The following is a 16,378-nucleotide window of genomic DNA, read 5'->3' as shown; positions in this document are numbered from 1 at the left end:
TTTAGAACATCTTAAACATTTATACTATTTCTAATCTGTTTAATCTTTTAAAATTTCAAAAACTATATTTTCAAAATAAGAGACCCATAATTATATACTACCATTGGAGGATACAATTTTAATTAAGAGATCAAGAGTTCTTAGAGCATATTTATTGGGGGGTTCATATAAGGGGAGTTCTTAAATTTTTTATGAATTAATTGTGTACTGTTTGGAATATAAGAACCCATGATCTCTTAGATAAAATTTTCTTTTTTATTGGTAGGTTCTTATTTTGGGTCTCTTATTTTTTAAATTATTGTTTTTAAAAATTTTAAAATTTTAAATAGAATAGAAGTGGTATAAATGTGTAAACATTTAAGATTTTATAAAATTAGAAAATATTGCATTTAACTAATTTTAAAATATACAAAACATAATAAAAAAACATTAATACATATTACAATAGAAGTGCAATTCATAAATGGAGAAAATAATTAATTTTAATACTGATTTGCTTCAAATTTTGCTTAAATATTCTCAACCGAATCATTTTGCAAGCTTTAATGATGGTGTGATTGTTGGACCAAGCTTAACAAATTGTTAGATATAAGTATTTGGCAATCATTTACAAGATTGATATAATGTATATAATGTTAAAATCTTGAGATTTTGCATCAAAAGACAAGAAGTAAACTCAAAGAAGTTTTTATTAACACCATAGGCTTTTTTATGTGTACACATATACCAAAGAGAAGACCTTCTGGCTTATACACCGGTTCAATGAGCCGGTGAGGGAAAGCGGTGTGGGTTTCGTGAGATTGGAGGATGCATGCACAGTGAACTGATTGTAAATGGAGACAACCACTCATGACAAGTGAATGCCTACCTGAACAAGTGTGGAGTGCTGGGAATGTATCACATACCGCTTGAACCAATGAGTACATCGCTCTGTCTGTAATGTTTCTGCAGTAGTATAACCCCAATGACCTCAAGTGTACACACCGGTTTGCCAAAGCCACAACACTCTCATCTGCAACAACAACAAATGTTTAAGAGCAGAAATCAGAAGCTTTGATTCGGGTTTCGTAAAGTTGAAAGGTTTACTTGTAATGAATACACAGCCACAAAGATCAAGAGTTCTGAGATCAGGACAGCCATAAGCTAAACTCATCGAATCCATCTCAACAGATGACACTATTTGTGTGAGACTTGTCCTCAACACCAGAATCATCTGCCTGCTTGAAATAAAAAGTTTCAAAAGTATTAGACCATGAGGGCTCACATCACTTGCACTATCTCATAATATTAGTCAACCATCTCTATACAACACAAACAGATTACAAGTAGACTCTAGACATATGAGTTACAATAAGCAAACACCCACTATAGTAAAAGGTAAAAAAATGGAATTTGCATTCAATCAAACCAGACAATGTAGCATAAACAAAATCAACAATATCGAACTGCATTAACAGGGGTTCTCCCTCCACCATTGATGATCTTGGTGGAAAAGGAGGTCCTGGGATCGCTTATGGTAGATACAGATCGCTAAGCACTCCTCATCAGTCATCAAGCTGGTCACCAATACTGAAAACAAGTAAAAGACCAGTCACTATTACACTACACATAACTATGATCTATCCATAGAGAATATAGGAACTGGTAAACGAAACTCTGGTAATTAGAATGACAGAAAAGAGTATCATACTAGCTGCAGTGCCGATAGTCCAGACCCAAAAGATCTTCAAACCAGGACTCTTCTCTCTCCCCATTTCCCCTAGCATCATCACAAATTCATTCCAGACCTTTTAGCAGCACCAAACTAAAAACCCAATTATAACAAGGTTTTAGAATAAACAAGAAGAAGCACTCAATCTAGCTGGTGGTTTTCGAAACTAAACAAGGTTCACTTAGTAATTAACCATTGCGAAACAAGATCAATCTGCAGTAAGCTAAAGGTGATCTAAACGAGTTCTGCATAAACACCTTCCACCTAAAACTGAATGATTAAGATATATATACACATAGTCGAAGTCAGATTACGAAAAATCTCGTATCACACTGTAATCCCAACACATAAGAGCTTCAAGAACTCTCAGATTTCAGAAACGAAACTGGTTACAACTAATCGCTGTTTCAAAACCCTTGATTAGAAGAAACCCTGAACACATAAGAGCCTCAAGAACTCTCCGATTCTAATCTCGTCTGATTCCATCTCCAACGATTCCGACCGATTCAATCTCCTCGAATTGAGAGGTTCGCAAGAGAGAGCAAGAGAAAGAACACCGATCGGGCCAAAATTTTTTTTTGTTCTCAATAAAATTCTTTATCCAACCATGCGCTGATACGTCAGCGCCTCTTATATGAAAACAGAGTATGCTATATAAGAGGAACGCTTCCTTTGTTTTTTTTTTTCTGATTTATTTTTTCTTCTACTTTTTCTTAAAACTCCTCTTAAAACCTCTGTTATAACCCCCGATAATTATGCTCTTAGAATTTAAACAGTACATAATTAATTCATAAAAAAATCAAATAATACATAAGAGGCTCAAAATTAAAACGTCCAATGGGATGCCCTAACGTACTAACACGTCCATATGAATATCACGTCTTCCAACGTTCAAAGGTTTATAAGATTGTTGTAGTAATAAAAATCGGAGTGGATGGAGATTCGAGCTTCAAAAATTAAAATATGAATATAAAATAATTGGATTACAAAACTCAGATTTAGTGACAGCACATCTAGGCCAAGGCCAGGCCAGACCATGGTAGCAATGATTGATTTAGCTTTTTAATTAGCGACTGAGTGCATTGTGCACTTATAAAAAGCAAGCAGCCAAACATTATACAATAAGAGGTGTCAGTAATTTAAACTTTAAAAGTCAAAACGCTTATGCCCGTAATTGTAGGTTTCTATTTCAAATTTTTGGCTGTCATCTTATTTGGTAAGTGATCTGTAATTTTGTCTTTTAAAAGTTGTTACAAAACTTTATTATACCGAATGTTTATTTATTTAACATCTATCCATAAAGTTGTTTACTGATGTTACGTAATTGATTTCTACCACCTAATGAATTTCGTCCTCAACTCAAAAATAAAAAACGTGATTTATTTTTTATAAGTCGATATAATGTGAAATGTCAATTCTACTTAAATATCATTGCAACCATAAATCAAGATTTGTTACACCGATAAATCAAGATCTATATATAGTTGTCATCGACCATGAATAAAAAGACTATTAATCATCAGAAGAGATTACTACTAGTTCTAGACGTTTTTGGTTTTCCATTACTATTATAAAAAATATATATCATATGCTTGAAAAAATATAAATTAAAATGGTGTAACTTAACTCATTTATTGACTAAATAAAAGTTTTTTATAATTTTAGAAAAAAAAATGGGTTTCTTTTGTTTTTAGAGATTGAGTCTCGTGTACTTTGTATGGGATATCTCATGGCCCCCATGATACAATTAGGTAGTCCGTTAATGTCAAGCCAAACCTTTCACCATTATTTTTTGTCTATCCAACGTTGCTCTATCTAAGTAATGTCACTCTTATTTACTTATGAAAGTTATAGTACTGTTTGTTTGCTATTGGATCTCTTAAGTCTTAACGTTTTAATTTGACACTACGTTATCATTACAAATATTTTAGATACTTTGGAAATAAAACATAGTAGTAGATTGAATTACGTAGACCGATAAGTTATGAATTATGATCATTGTAACGAGTTTTTTATTCCTATGTGTTTAGACATGAGATCGACAAAACGAAATATTACTACTCCTAGTTTACATAAACTTTACAACTTTTTTCGACAGGGGTCCATGATAATTAATTATTTAACATGTAAGCAATAATCACGTAATAATGATTACATCGCCATTTCCATTATAGCACCGACAGTAGTTTCATATATTCAATTCTATCAGAGTACCAGTATAAAATAATAAGGTCAAAAAACTTTTCTTAAGGATTAATTTGCTAACCGGGAATTCAGTTGCAATGTCACCCCTTTTTTTAAGTCTTTTATTGATTAATAACTGTTTTTGGATATGCACAAGTACAGTTGTGTGTTCCTACAATCAGAATACATATACTATAGAAACCAGCAGGCAGCAGAACGAAACCTGATATGAACCAAAAACCATTCATGTCATGAGAGACATCGAGAATCAAAGACAAGGGAGTTCACATTTTTAAAAAAAGTTACAATAGCTATATGAGATGTGTGTAGTACTCCAAATTTTGAAAAATATGATGGTGCATATAAAAAGACTACATTATTAAGATTTATCTCATTACAGATACCATGTCACTAAAGTTATTTTGATTTGTTGAGTTTTTTTTTTGTTCTTAAATATCATTGTAGTTAACCATGTTAATCACTTAAGTGAAATTTCCTTTACTATAATAATTTTCAAAAATAAATACATCATTTATCCTACTTAAGTTAAGTATGAATACATTCTAAAAGCAATTTACAAAAGATAAAAAATTAAAAAGTGTATATTGATGTATAAACTAGTTTATAGTTCTTATAATGCATACTCCCTTTGTTTATTTTTACTTGTCATTTCAGCCTTACTTTTTTGTTTTTTATTACTTGTCGTTTTGTATTTACGATGCAACTTTATGGATTAAATTTTCAATTTTACACCTAACTTTTAATTTATTAATTATTTATATCAAATGAATTAGTGTATTTGATCAAATGAATTACTTTTTGATCCGCTTGCTGGTGCGGGATGGGTTTGTTCATCGTCTCAGGACCCGACGCTAACAAAAGGAGCTACTAATTTCCGACGAAGTCTCTCTCCTTTACATGCTAAAGTTGAAGCTTTCATTTGGGCAATGCGGTGCATGATCAGACATGACTTCAGAGATGTGGCGTTCTATACAGACTGTTCAGACTTGGTGAAGATGGTGTCTTCTCCTTCGGACTGGCCAACTTTCTCGGTGTACCTAGACGACATAAAAGTAGACAAGGCAGAATTTTCGACTTTCTCTTTATCGCTTATCTCTAGAAACGCAAATGTAAGTGCGGACTTTCTGGCACGCCAAGTGCGTACTTCCCCGCATCATGTTTTGTATGTAAACAATTTTCCACCAAATTGGCTCGTTTGAGCTAATCTTTTGTTGACAAAAAAATGAATTAGTGTATTAATGAGGGATAAAATATAAAATTTGATTGTTTTCTTAATATGTGTGAAATTGTCTATAACGACAAATAATATAAAATGGAGGGAGTATTATTTTAGCAAGAAACTTAAAAGAATATTAGTATTTTTTTTACATGTAGAAGAAGCAGCAAGCAAAATACAATTTGGTTGAAATGGATGGTGTGTGACAAAAAATAATAATAATGGTAAATTAAATTGTTTGTGTTCTTTGTAGTAAATGTAATTAATGCACATTTACTTGAAAGATGTATGGAAGGAAAAATACGAGGAAGCCAAAACAAAATTAAAATTGTTTTTTGGAATTTGAAATAGAGAGAGGGAGAAAGAAGAGAAACCAAAAAAAACCCAAAGGTTAAAAAAAGATCTCTCTTTTTCTCTCTCTCTCTCTCTGCGCCTCCTTCTTCTCTCTCTCTTCTTCCTTGTGTGCTCTGCTCTCTGTCATTCTCTCTCTCCTTCCTTTTGTACTTCGCCATTGAAGAGAAAGAGAAATCACTTTCAATCTAAACTTCTTCCTTAGATTTTTTTCTTCTATTCTAATTGAGGACACAACACAAACAACAACGTTACAAAGTAAGGATTTTTTTTTTCTTCTCACTATTACTTCCGAAAAAAATAAAAACTTCTCCTTTCTCATTTTTTTCAACTCCTGTTCCATTTCACAGACTTCCCCAAATTTGTTTTTTTTTTTTTAAATTTCCCATTGAGAAGAGTGAGATTGGCGTTTCTGGAAGATAAAGTTAAGCCCTTTTTGTTTTTTTTTTGCTGGGTACGGTTTCGTTTCCTCGTGTGGCTTCTCCTTTCTTTCCCAGTAATGATTCCTGGGTTTTTGTTTTTCTAATCTGTTTCCCGTTTGTGATTTCAGATTTGGGGTCACCGGTTGAGAAAGCGGAGATCTTGAGGACTGCTTTTTTTTGGATTTTTGTTTTGTTTTGTGGGTATGGTTGATGAGAGTGTAATTTGAATGTGCTCCATTGCAAAGGTTTCGTTTCCACCATGACCACCAAGCGAGCCTACAAGCTTCGTATCCTTTTTTTTTTTAATTTTTTACTCCACCAGGATTCTATTTTTAGGGTTTGTTCTGGTATTCCAAGTGCCGTGCTTGATCTGTTGCTTTTATTTGATTCACGAGATCTGTTTTACATCTTCTTTTTTTTTTTTTTGTGAAGTTTGCATTTTCCCCCGTGGAGTAATTTAAGACCTTTGGAGGAGACTTGTCTGTTTGAATTTATGACTTAACCATCATCAAGTCAAGTTTGAGTTTTTGACTAGGGTCTTTTTTATTATCTGGTACTATTGCTTTAGCCTTGACTTTGTGTTGATACACAGAGGAATTTGTGGCACATTCTGCTGCTGTCAATTGTCTTAAGATCGGAAGGAAATCGTCTAGGGTTCTGGTTACAGGTGGGGAAGATCACAAGGTTAATCTCTGGGCTATTGGTAAGCCCAATGCCATTCTGGTCAGTTCTCCTGTCCACTGCTTTGCCTTGCTGCATTATGTTTTTTGTTATAAGTTAGTAGAGTGGTCTAGGAGGTTTCTCTCTGTCTGAGTGTTTGTTTATTATCAGCATCTCATTTATATCGTCTATTGTGGATGTTTGTTGTCAGAGCTTGTATGGGCACTCGAGTGGAATTGATTCAGTGACGTTTGATGCTTCCGAGGGCTTAGTTGCAGCAGGAGCTGCTAGTGGTACGATCAAACTTTGGGATTTAGAAGAGGCAAAGAGTAAGTTTTCTAGTGAACCCCTTCTCATTTGACTTGATTTGACTTGTACTATATTACTTATGCATCCTTTAACTTGTTATGATGAGTAGTTGTCAGGACTCTCACTGGTCATCGGTCGAATTGCATCTCAGTGGATTTTCATCCTTTTGGCGAGTTTTTTGCGTCTGGCTCGCTAGACACAAATCTTAAGATATGGGATATAAGAAAAAAGGGTTGCATCCATACTTACAAGGGTCATACTCGAGGAGTCAATGTACTCAGATTCACCCCAGATGGTCGCTGGGTTGTATCTGGAGGAGAGGACAACATTGTGAAGGTTGGTGGCTGCTTTCGTGTCTGTACTCATTTTTCATTTCTGGATATTAGATTTTATCTTGTCTACTGTGGAGGGAAACACTGCTGCTTAGTTGACATGATTAGTTAGGATTTACCTTCCGGAGAATTTGGAGCAAAATGAAACTGCACTTTTGGAAATAGACTATGAACTGGCTTCCGAAAGTTGGCACTTGGTAGTCCTTTCTGAAAGGAATAAGCTTGAGACTATTTAGTGTTACCTCTATGCACTTGAGCTGAATATGCTATAGGATAGTTTCTAGGACCTACTATTCTTGTGCTAAAAACATGCATAGACCACCTCACCAATTATTTCAGATGCTTCATCCCTCGTGGTTATTGCTTCTTTTACTCTCTCAGCCCGCACTGTATTGTTATCTTGAAAAGCAATTTACCGGAAACCTCTATATTTATCTTTCTGTGTGTTAATGGATCTGATATTCAGCTTGTCTTTACCAGGTGTGGGATTTAACAGCTGGGAAACTGTTGACTGAGTTTAAGAGTCACGAAGGGCAAATTCAAAGCCTAGATTTTCATCCTCATGAATTTTTACTGGCAACAGGTTTGTATTACTGTTAAAATTTTCTTACAGCAAGGCTCTCTCTACTTTTGGGATGACATTCATGATACCAACACAAATAAAAAAATTCTATTCTAGGCTAAGAGTGACTGATAACAAATGTATGTTGCGGTGCCAAGCTCAGGGTGTGTGTAACATAGACATTTTTAGAATGGTATATGTTGAGTAGATACTAACAATAGACTTCCAACGTTTTTTAACTTGTTGCCTTCTGGTCCCCCTACATGATTTTAATTATTGCTCCTTCTCCCTCTCTTTGGCAACGTTCACCAAACTTTAACATAGAATATGTAAAATTAGTTAGAGTACAATTATTTAGAGCATTCTGTTTTTGCCTGTGGTACAGGTTCAGCTGACAGGACTGTAAAATTCTGGGATCTGGAAACATTTGAGCTGATTGGTTCTGGTGGACCTGAGGTACTGCATTTTTTTTTATGTTAAGTCGAATTGGTGACATTTTTATTTCATTCTACCTTAAATATTCTCTTTTTCCCTAGACTGCCGGGGTCCGTTGCCTTAGCTTTAATCCAGATGGAAAAACTGTGCTTTGTGGATTGCAAGAAAGCCTCAAGGTGAATTCTTTTATACTTTGAATTGCAGTATGTAGGTTTTTAGATTAGATGTATGCCATGTTAATCGAACAAATCATCTTTTGAGGTTTCTTTCTTATGTTTACTCCTTTACTTTCAAAATACACATGCCTACTCTTCTTACCTCATTCCTTTAGTTTAATCTTGGGCAAATCATAGATTTTCTCGTGGGAGCCAATCAGATGTCATGATGGAGTAGATGTTGGATGGTCAAGATTGTCAGATATGAATGTTCACGAGGGAAAGCTTCTTGGTTGCTCGTACAATCAAAGTTGTGTAGGCGTGTGGGTTGTAGATCTCTCGGTAGTCCTCTCTCCCTACATATCATTATCTTGTTTGTTTTAATTGTAGCTGGTTTTAATCTTTACAAACCCACTCATTTTTGGATGCATGGGCAGCGTACTGAGCCATGTATGGCTGGAGACACTGCACAATCAAATGGTCATCCAGAGAAAAGATCTTGCTCAGGAAGAGATCCAGTAATTCTCAATGATAATAACTCAAAGACTGTTCTCGGGAAGCTTTCCGTTTCCCAAAACGTAGATCCTTTATTGAAGGAAACAAAGTCTCTCGGAAGACTATCTGTTTCACAGAATTCTGATTCTTCGACAAAAGAAACCAAGTCCATTGGAAGATCATCAATATCCCAAAATTCAGATTCTTCGATGAAGGAATCAAAGCCTCTCGGAAGGTTGTCAGTTTCTCAAAACTCAGATTTTTCGAAAGAGTCAAGGACGTTGTCATGTATGCTCACTTCTACTATTTTTCTCTTCTCTTCTTACTTGAATCTCAGCACTGATTAAATGATATGCTATCTCTTGTTTTGTCTGCTGTTTGAAGCCACAGGAAGTTTACCAAGCACTCCTCATAGGGTCAATTCGACCAATGTGTCAAAAGCCACTTCGGGTGTTTCAACAGCTGTCTCTAATGCTGCAACATCAAGGAGGAATATTACGAAAGCTAACCCAAAGGCGAATCCTGTAAATAAGGCAGCGGATTTTGCTCCGGTGATTGTCCCAAGAGCAGACCCTAGAATAGAGCAGGCTACTGAATCCAGAGCAGAACTTGACATAATTGCAAGAACCATGCCTTATTCATTGCAGGCAGCTGATTCTCGAAGGTCTCCTAGCAGCAGAAATAACCCTGATCTACCAAATGCTTCGGTTCTTGAAATGTCTGAGTCTCAGCTAGCTGAACCAAATCATATACTAGATGGAGGTACACTTCCTGGTGGAAAAGGTGGCATGCGGGGTGCAACTGAGCGAAGCATTAATGATTTTAGATACAAGAGATATGGAAGGAGTAATTCAAGGTCACGCATGGGGTCACCTCCACGGAACCACGATGAAAACTGTATGTATTTCTCCTTTTTAATATTTACCTGTTTGAGTGCCGATGGCAATGTCGCCTGATAGTCTTAGTGTCTTACACTACTTTGGCCCCTAAAATTTGGTGTATATGGTTAGTATTTATGAGGTTACTCCAGTGAAACATGCAAATAGTGTAAATAATCCTGTGTTTAAGAAAATAGGTTGCTTTTAGGTGCAACACATCACTTGTTTAGTTGGCCCTTGTAAGATTTCTGTAGCTGCGTTGAGTTTGATAGATTATCTTCTCAGTTCTAAGTTTTAGTCTTTGTTTCAGATGACTTGGTAAGCCACAAATCAAATAGAGACCCAAGCCCCACTGAAAGTCAGAAAGGAGGTAATGCTTTCATCCCAGCTTTCATCTTTTCCTTTGCAAATGGATTGGTTCTCATTCATATGTCTTACCATATCAGGAAGATTCCAGTCACTCGTCATAAACAGGGAGAGAAGGGGAACAAACTTTGAGGGTCCTGTTTCGAATTTTTCAAGTGGAAATGTGCCTGTTCCAAACATCCGCCCTTCAAATATGGTATAATAGCCTTAAATCTTTTCAGCTTGAGATGATGCAATAACACTGACCGCAAATTGCAACAATAGAGGGAAATTAGAATAAGTGTTATGAAAAAAGAATTTCAAATCCTTCAGAGCATCTTAATTGACATGATTTATTGTGATTAGTAGTTTCCAACTACTCATCTAGTCATAATTTCATTAGTGTTCCTCTGAGATCCAGAGATGATAGATATTGTATTTCCTTTCATATAGTTCAAGCAAAGAGGGAACCATATGCCAGTTGAACAAGGGGTCGATTCTCCTTCTGAAGATAATATCGTTGAAGACATAATGGGGAAACACGATCAATTTGTCAGCTCTATGCAGTCTCGTTTGGCTAAATTACAGGTAACATGGAACTAGTCAAGGTGTGACAATGTTGGTGGCTTGGCCCTAATAATACTAGTAGCTTTGATACTTTTTAGATTTTTTCATATACTTAGGCATATCTACGACCGCTTAGCATGCTTAGAATTACTATTTCAACATGTGACATGTTTTAGCTAGAAGTAAAAAGCTGGACATGGTCTTCCTGTTCTTGACAAATAAGGGAGCCTACTTTAAAATTTTGGTTCTCGCTTACTTGTGTTGATGGATTTTGAAGGTGGTTTTGAAAGACGCCTAGTTTATTTTATTCTAAATTGGTTCATTAAATTTGCAGGTAGTTCGTAGATATTGGGAAAGGAATGATGTAAAAAACTCGATAGGTTCGATAGAGAAGATGGCTGATAATGCTGTGAGTTTCTTCTATTTGTATCAATTGCAAGATATATGAAATAGATTATCTGCTCATGCAATTCTTCGTATACATTGGTTACAGGTTACAGCGGATGTACTGGGTATAATAACAGAGAGAAATGAGACTTTGACGCTGGATAATTGTACCTCCCTTCTTCCCCTTTTAACAGCTCTTCTAGGGAGCGACATGGATCAGTAAGCTTTCTCTTTTCTTATTAGAAAACTCTGGCAGAGTCATCCTGCTAAACTTATCATGTCTCACTGAATGCAATGAGACTCTTTATGGTCATAGATACAGTACATTAGATTATGGAATCTTGATTTGTTCTCACAATTTTTTTGCTGCACCACATCGTATATATAGGCATTTGAGCGTTTCCCTGGATTTGCTGCTTAAGCTGGTCAGATTGTATGGGTCACCAATTTACTCATCACTGTCAGCTCCAGCATCTGTTGGTGTAGATATCGAGGCTGAACAAAGGTTGGTTTATTTTCAACCATATGTGCTCATTAAGCCATCATGTTCATGTATCATAATTTTGATAGCCTGCTCTCTTCAAACTCATCAGCACATGTTTATCTGCTATGTAGGATCGAGCGATACAGTCGTTGCTTTGTAGAACTAGAGAAAGTCAAAGCTTGCCTTCCCTCTCTAGCAAGGTAAGCGTCTGTAATAAAGATTTTGTAGTTTTCATTAATTGTGTAACGATCGATATTGGCTCACATGTGTATGTGATGGACTTTGTGTAGAAGAGGAGGTTTGGTGGCTAAGTCTGTGCTTGAACTCAACCTAGCATTTCAGGAAGTATCATCATAATCACTCTTGAGTCTTACAACCCTGAAAAAAAAAAAGCAAAGCAAAGCCTGTCTTCCTCGTGGAAGAACCCGCATCATCCCAAGTCCCAACCCTCTGCTTTTTGATGTGGATTTGGTTCCAAAGGGAGGAGTCTAACAAATACTAAAAGCTGATATACCCTTACTAAGTAAACCAAAAGAGTTTGGAAGGCTAAAAAATCCTCCCAAGTTAGGTGCTTCTGGTCACTAATCTTTGTCTGCAGTGTTCTAACTTTGGTGTGTAGAGAAAGAAAAAGAGAGAGAGCGAGCCGTTTGGGCTGTGTATTGTTCTTATATGTATACTGCTTGAGTTTCTGCTCTTCGAAAAGAGACATACATGGGTCGGTGTTCTCTCAACACAGGAATATAATTTTTAGCGGTTTCTTGGATTTCATGTCAGATATTCAACCTTCTGTTCTACGTTTATTAATCATGAGCCAACAAGAGCAAAAAAGAACCAATATTAGTTACTAAATGAGCCAAGCTATTTCAAAACCTTGAAGTTTGATTTTGTGTACAAGGGGTCACTCATCTTATGTTCTATTTATTAACTATGAGCTAACAAGAGCAAAGGGAATCAATACTAGTTTAAAATGAGCAAAACAATTTCAACTTTAAAGATCACATCTTAAAGTTTGTTTTTGTGTACAAAACAAAGGTGTCACTCATCTCCTCAGTATGATGCTCTAAGTCTAAATTTATTTCCATGGAGAATAATAAATGAACTAAAGTGATAATTTTAGTCTTACTTTATTACAAAACCAAAAATATATAGAAAAGCAAATGAAAATGTGTCATGAAAAATTTTCAACATTGTAAGTCTTTTAACCTTCGCCTTTGTTTTAGTATTTTAAGATAGATTTACTCAACCGCCATTAATGCAATCTGTTACGACTGAGGTAGGTGATAGAGGCCAAATCAAATGTACTGCCATTACATTTAAAGAAGAAGAAGAAGAAAGATAAAGCAAAACTTGTCGAAAGTAAAGACATAATAAAACAAAAACAAAGCTTGAAAAAAAAAAAAGATAGACTCCAAAAACTGCAATAAACCCAACAGGCTAGAGATTTCTTGAGAAAACGAAATTGCCAAAACCATGTAACGGAATTTATCATCTACCTAATAAAAACAAAAGGCAAAATATATAATTTTATAGTACCTGACTACCTTCTATCTTTTTACTTCTTTTCTGAAATAATTGAGAAGAAAGAAAAATGGAAAAATGTGAAATTGACAGTGAAGTAGCGTCATCAACCCATGACTCTGTTTTCTGTGCGTTACGTAGAGTAGCGAGAGACAACGACCAAACACAAACAGAGGCTTTTGCTGTACTAACAACTTACTCTTCTTCACCTTCTACGAACCTTCTTTTCCCCCAATACCAACACCAAACTGTTCAGTTTCGTTTGTCTCTTTTTGTAGTTTTTAGATTCTCTCCCCGATTTGCTTCCACTAACGCATTATTGACAAATAACACTACAGTGTAATTTTAACCAAAATATAGTATATATATATATATATATATATACTTTTGTAATCTAGGAGCATACTCAAAATCAACTTGTGATGAATATGTAAACTCGTATGTTTTATAAACTATTGTTAGTCCCTTATTCAGTTATATATCTTTTACTTTGTGTATTGTGTATATGAAGCCTAGTATATTGTATTATACTACTTGTTAGGGATAAAGTTTGAACATAGTGCATCTATGATCTATCTTATGGATCTACCGCTAGCTTAGTCTCTATAATGGTTGCATAACGTTGTACGTAGTGAATTTCATAAAAGCATTTTATAGTTTAATGGTCTACTTCAAACTTTACCATTTCAAAATGCGATAACCAATTATATATGGGTTCTATCCTTTGGGCGTTTTAAATCGCTAAGAAAAATTTGACTGAAAAAAAAAAAAAAAAAAACAGTTGGTGGACTAGTAACAAACTATTCAACTTCACATGTTTACCAACAAAAAAATAAAAACAAACTATTCAAATCGCCGCATTACGTCTCATTTTTTCCAACTGCTTCTTCTGTGTTGCTTGTTTTAATCGTCTATTCTTACTGTTTTGTGGATTAGTAACTTATACTGAACGGTTAAAACTCCAATAGCATATAGTTATAGATAGAAAAAAAGAGTACTCTACACGTGTACGTAGACAATCATAAATACTTAAAAAAAATTTCTAAAGTGAGAGGTCAACATCAATTCTCCTCTTGGGACATCTCTAACAACAAAGACAGAGATACTAATGCCTATATAAGTAGTCTTCCTTCTCCTCATTTATTAATTATATATCTCCACATTTGGACATTATTCACTCTGTACCTTTGCAGCTATCTCTTTCAATTCTAAGTTACTACCTTTCGACAGAAAAGAAAAGAAGTAAAAGAAATGGGATGCACAATGGTAATGGAGCTTGGGACGAAGAAGAAGAAGATGATAAAGAGCATTTTACGGAGAATCAGAGCAGAGATAAAGAAGATGAAGAAGAAGATGAGAACATCACCAAGTCACAACAAGAGTAAGAAACACATCAGTTTCAACTACGATCCTCTTAGCTATTCTCTTAACTTCGACTCTCTTTAACCAAAAAAAAAGATCAAAGGAAGAAAAATGTCTTCATGTTGGTTTCTTTTCTTTAATTTCATCAACTTGTGTGATGATGATATGTGTAATATGTTTCTAGGTTTGTTGTTGTTATTCTTCTATGTACTATTAGGTTACAATTAACAGCTTGTTTCATGTTAAACATCTTCTCTTAGACTAATGTTTTAAGTGTTTTTTTTTTTTTGAGCAACAAGGCTAATGTTTTAAGGAAATGTATCTATCTATCTCTATTTATTTCTTTAATGGAGGAGGAATGAGTTTATGATATTAAACATTCTCTACAACAATTTATAAGAAATTTTCACCAATCACACCAAAAAAACATTTTCTTTGGTGAATTAACAAAGTCAATATAACTTCTCACGAAATAGCCACCCCAAATAAAAGAACAAAAATACCCTCTAACTAGACAATTATAATTTGATGTCATTACCCAAACGATACAGTGTTTGTTTAATTAAAAAAGAAAAACATAATTGAAATAATTTTAAAGATTTAGTTCAGTGTACGAAACGAAGAAAAGAAAAAAAAATCAAAGCGTGAAGTTCATCATCTTCCTTCACCAAAAAAACTAACTGGAATAATAAATTTCGGTGAAACAAAACTGTGTTTAGAACTCTAGCAACTATAGTTTTCGATTAGAACTCCAACGAGAAGCAGAAGAAGAGAAAATTTCAGATTGGGTGAGTAAAACTCAAAAATAATTCTAAACAGTTTAAAAACTCAAAATTTTTAGTTCTTTGAATTTAAAAATGTTAATATAAGCTAGATTTACAAGATTTAGGTGTAAAAATATTAAAATGTAAAGGAAAATAAGGCTTATGAGAAACTGTGAACAATGGCTGCAATATTAGGGTTGCAGAGGATACACATGTTGAAGATGACTGCAAAAATACAGTTATACCCTCTATTAAAAACACACTTATGGACGTACACATTGAATAAAAGAACATTATGTACGTATACCATACCATAGCGCAAATCATAAGCCTTATTTTTCCTTACTGTATGTATGTACTCAGAACATTACGTACATTACTGAGCACGTATGGATGTACACATTGAATAAAAGAACTTTACGTACATTAATGAATGTTCAGAATGTTTGTACTATTTCTGAATAATTATAATTCTGAAGGTTATATATAATCAACAGTATAATTATGTTTCCAATAACATTGTATATGTACATACACAACATTAATGACTTGTGTACGTACAAAGTTGCAAAGAACCGTACATCAAAACACAGTACTAGCAAAACACATTAATGACTTATTTTATTTATTTTATTTTTTATTTTTTTACTGTAGCAAACGGATTTTATTTTATTTAGTCACAAAAATGAGAATAATCCTAATTGGCTTAACTAAAGACTTCATTTAGTTTGTTTGTTTCAAGGGTTTAGTTGTCCAAAATTATGGAGATGGCTAACACATAAAAAACACTTTTCAGTTTGAGAATAAAAAACTCACTCCATGGCTACTACATATAATTTACCCATAATTTATTTCCAGTTGGAGGTAAAAAAGTTACTATTCCATATTCTCCCAATGATTATCATATTGAAAACAGAGAAGAGAGATTGAGTTAATCATTCCATCTATCAATTCAAAACTCTTTGTTTAATTAAGCGAAAAATCCCACACTAAAACACGAAAGAAAACACAAAGTAGATTTAACAATATTATTCCACACAAATCCATCATACAACTTGGATTAGAGACGTCTAAAATCTGAAAGTAAGTAAAGAAAAAAAAGTCAAGACAATGGTAAAGATTTGAAAGGGAGAGAAGAGAAGTGAGTGAGTCTGAGTCTGAGAGATTCTCTGAGTCTGAGGTGAGTGGGTGGTGGTGGGCACAGTAAGCGAGAAGTTGTT

General features: G+C 34.5%; 1 protein-coding gene across 5 annotated transcripts; it reads left to right on the top strand.

The window, feature by feature from the left end:
* Positions 1 to 5,436: 5,436 nt before the first annotated feature.
* LOC104736359 (katanin p80 WD40 repeat-containing subunit B1 homolog KTN80.4) lies at positions 5,437 to 12,282 on the top strand. Of its 5 annotated transcripts, none has more exons than XM_087481201.1 (20): positions 5,437 to 5,741; positions 5,834 to 5,937; positions 6,034 to 6,192; positions 6,498 to 6,628; positions 6,777 to 6,894; positions 6,984 to 7,210; positions 7,687 to 7,789; positions 8,154 to 8,224; positions 8,305 to 8,379; positions 8,557 to 8,700; positions 8,796 to 9,141; positions 9,238 to 9,750; positions 10,042 to 10,101; positions 10,178 to 10,293; positions 10,530 to 10,664; positions 10,978 to 11,052; positions 11,137 to 11,249; positions 11,419 to 11,535; positions 11,646 to 11,714; positions 11,805 to 12,282. In XM_087481201.1, the coding sequence occupies exons 3-20, from the start codon at positions 6,165 to 6,167 to the stop codon at positions 11,869 to 11,871; spliced, it is 2,508 nt and encodes an 835-aa protein (XP_087337327.1). In that variant the 5' UTR covers positions 5,437 to 5,741; positions 5,834 to 5,937; positions 6,034 to 6,164; the 3' UTR covers positions 11,872 to 12,282. The 5 variants fall into 5 exon arrangements, with proteins under 5 accessions (XP_087337327.1, XP_087337329.1, XP_087337326.1 ...); XM_087481202.1 differs by having other exon boundaries at positions 5,442 to 5,741; positions 5,880 to 5,937; XM_087481203.1 differs by lacking the exon at positions 5,834 to 5,937.
* Positions 12,283 to 16,378: the final 4,096 nt, after the last annotated feature.

The sequence above is a fragment of the Camelina sativa genome, chromosome 13 (genome assembly GCF_030686135.1).
Source record: "Camelina sativa cultivar CO46 ecotype springtype chromosome 13, ASM3068613v1".
Lineage (NCBI taxonomy): Eukaryota > Viridiplantae > Streptophyta > Magnoliopsida > Brassicales > Brassicaceae > Camelina > Camelina sativa.
The sequence above is the reverse complement of the archived record's forward strand: the minus strand, read 5'-3'. Positions and strand labels throughout refer to the sequence as shown.

What these genes read in the sequence shown, in the direction of transcription:
- LOC104736359 (XM_087481203.1), top strand. Translation starts at nt 6,165, where the DNA reads ATGACCACCAAGCGAGCCTACAAGCTTC. An exon ending in TGTGGGTTGTAGATCTCTCG is followed by an intron (nt 8,701 to 8,795) that starts GTAGTCCTCTCT and finishes ATGCATGGGCAG; the next exon opens with CGTACTGAGCCATGTATGGC. An exon ending in CTAGGGAGCGACATGGATCA is followed by an intron (nt 11,250 to 11,418) that starts GTAAGCTTTCTC and finishes TCGTATATATAG; the next exon opens with GCATTTGAGCGTTTCCCTGG.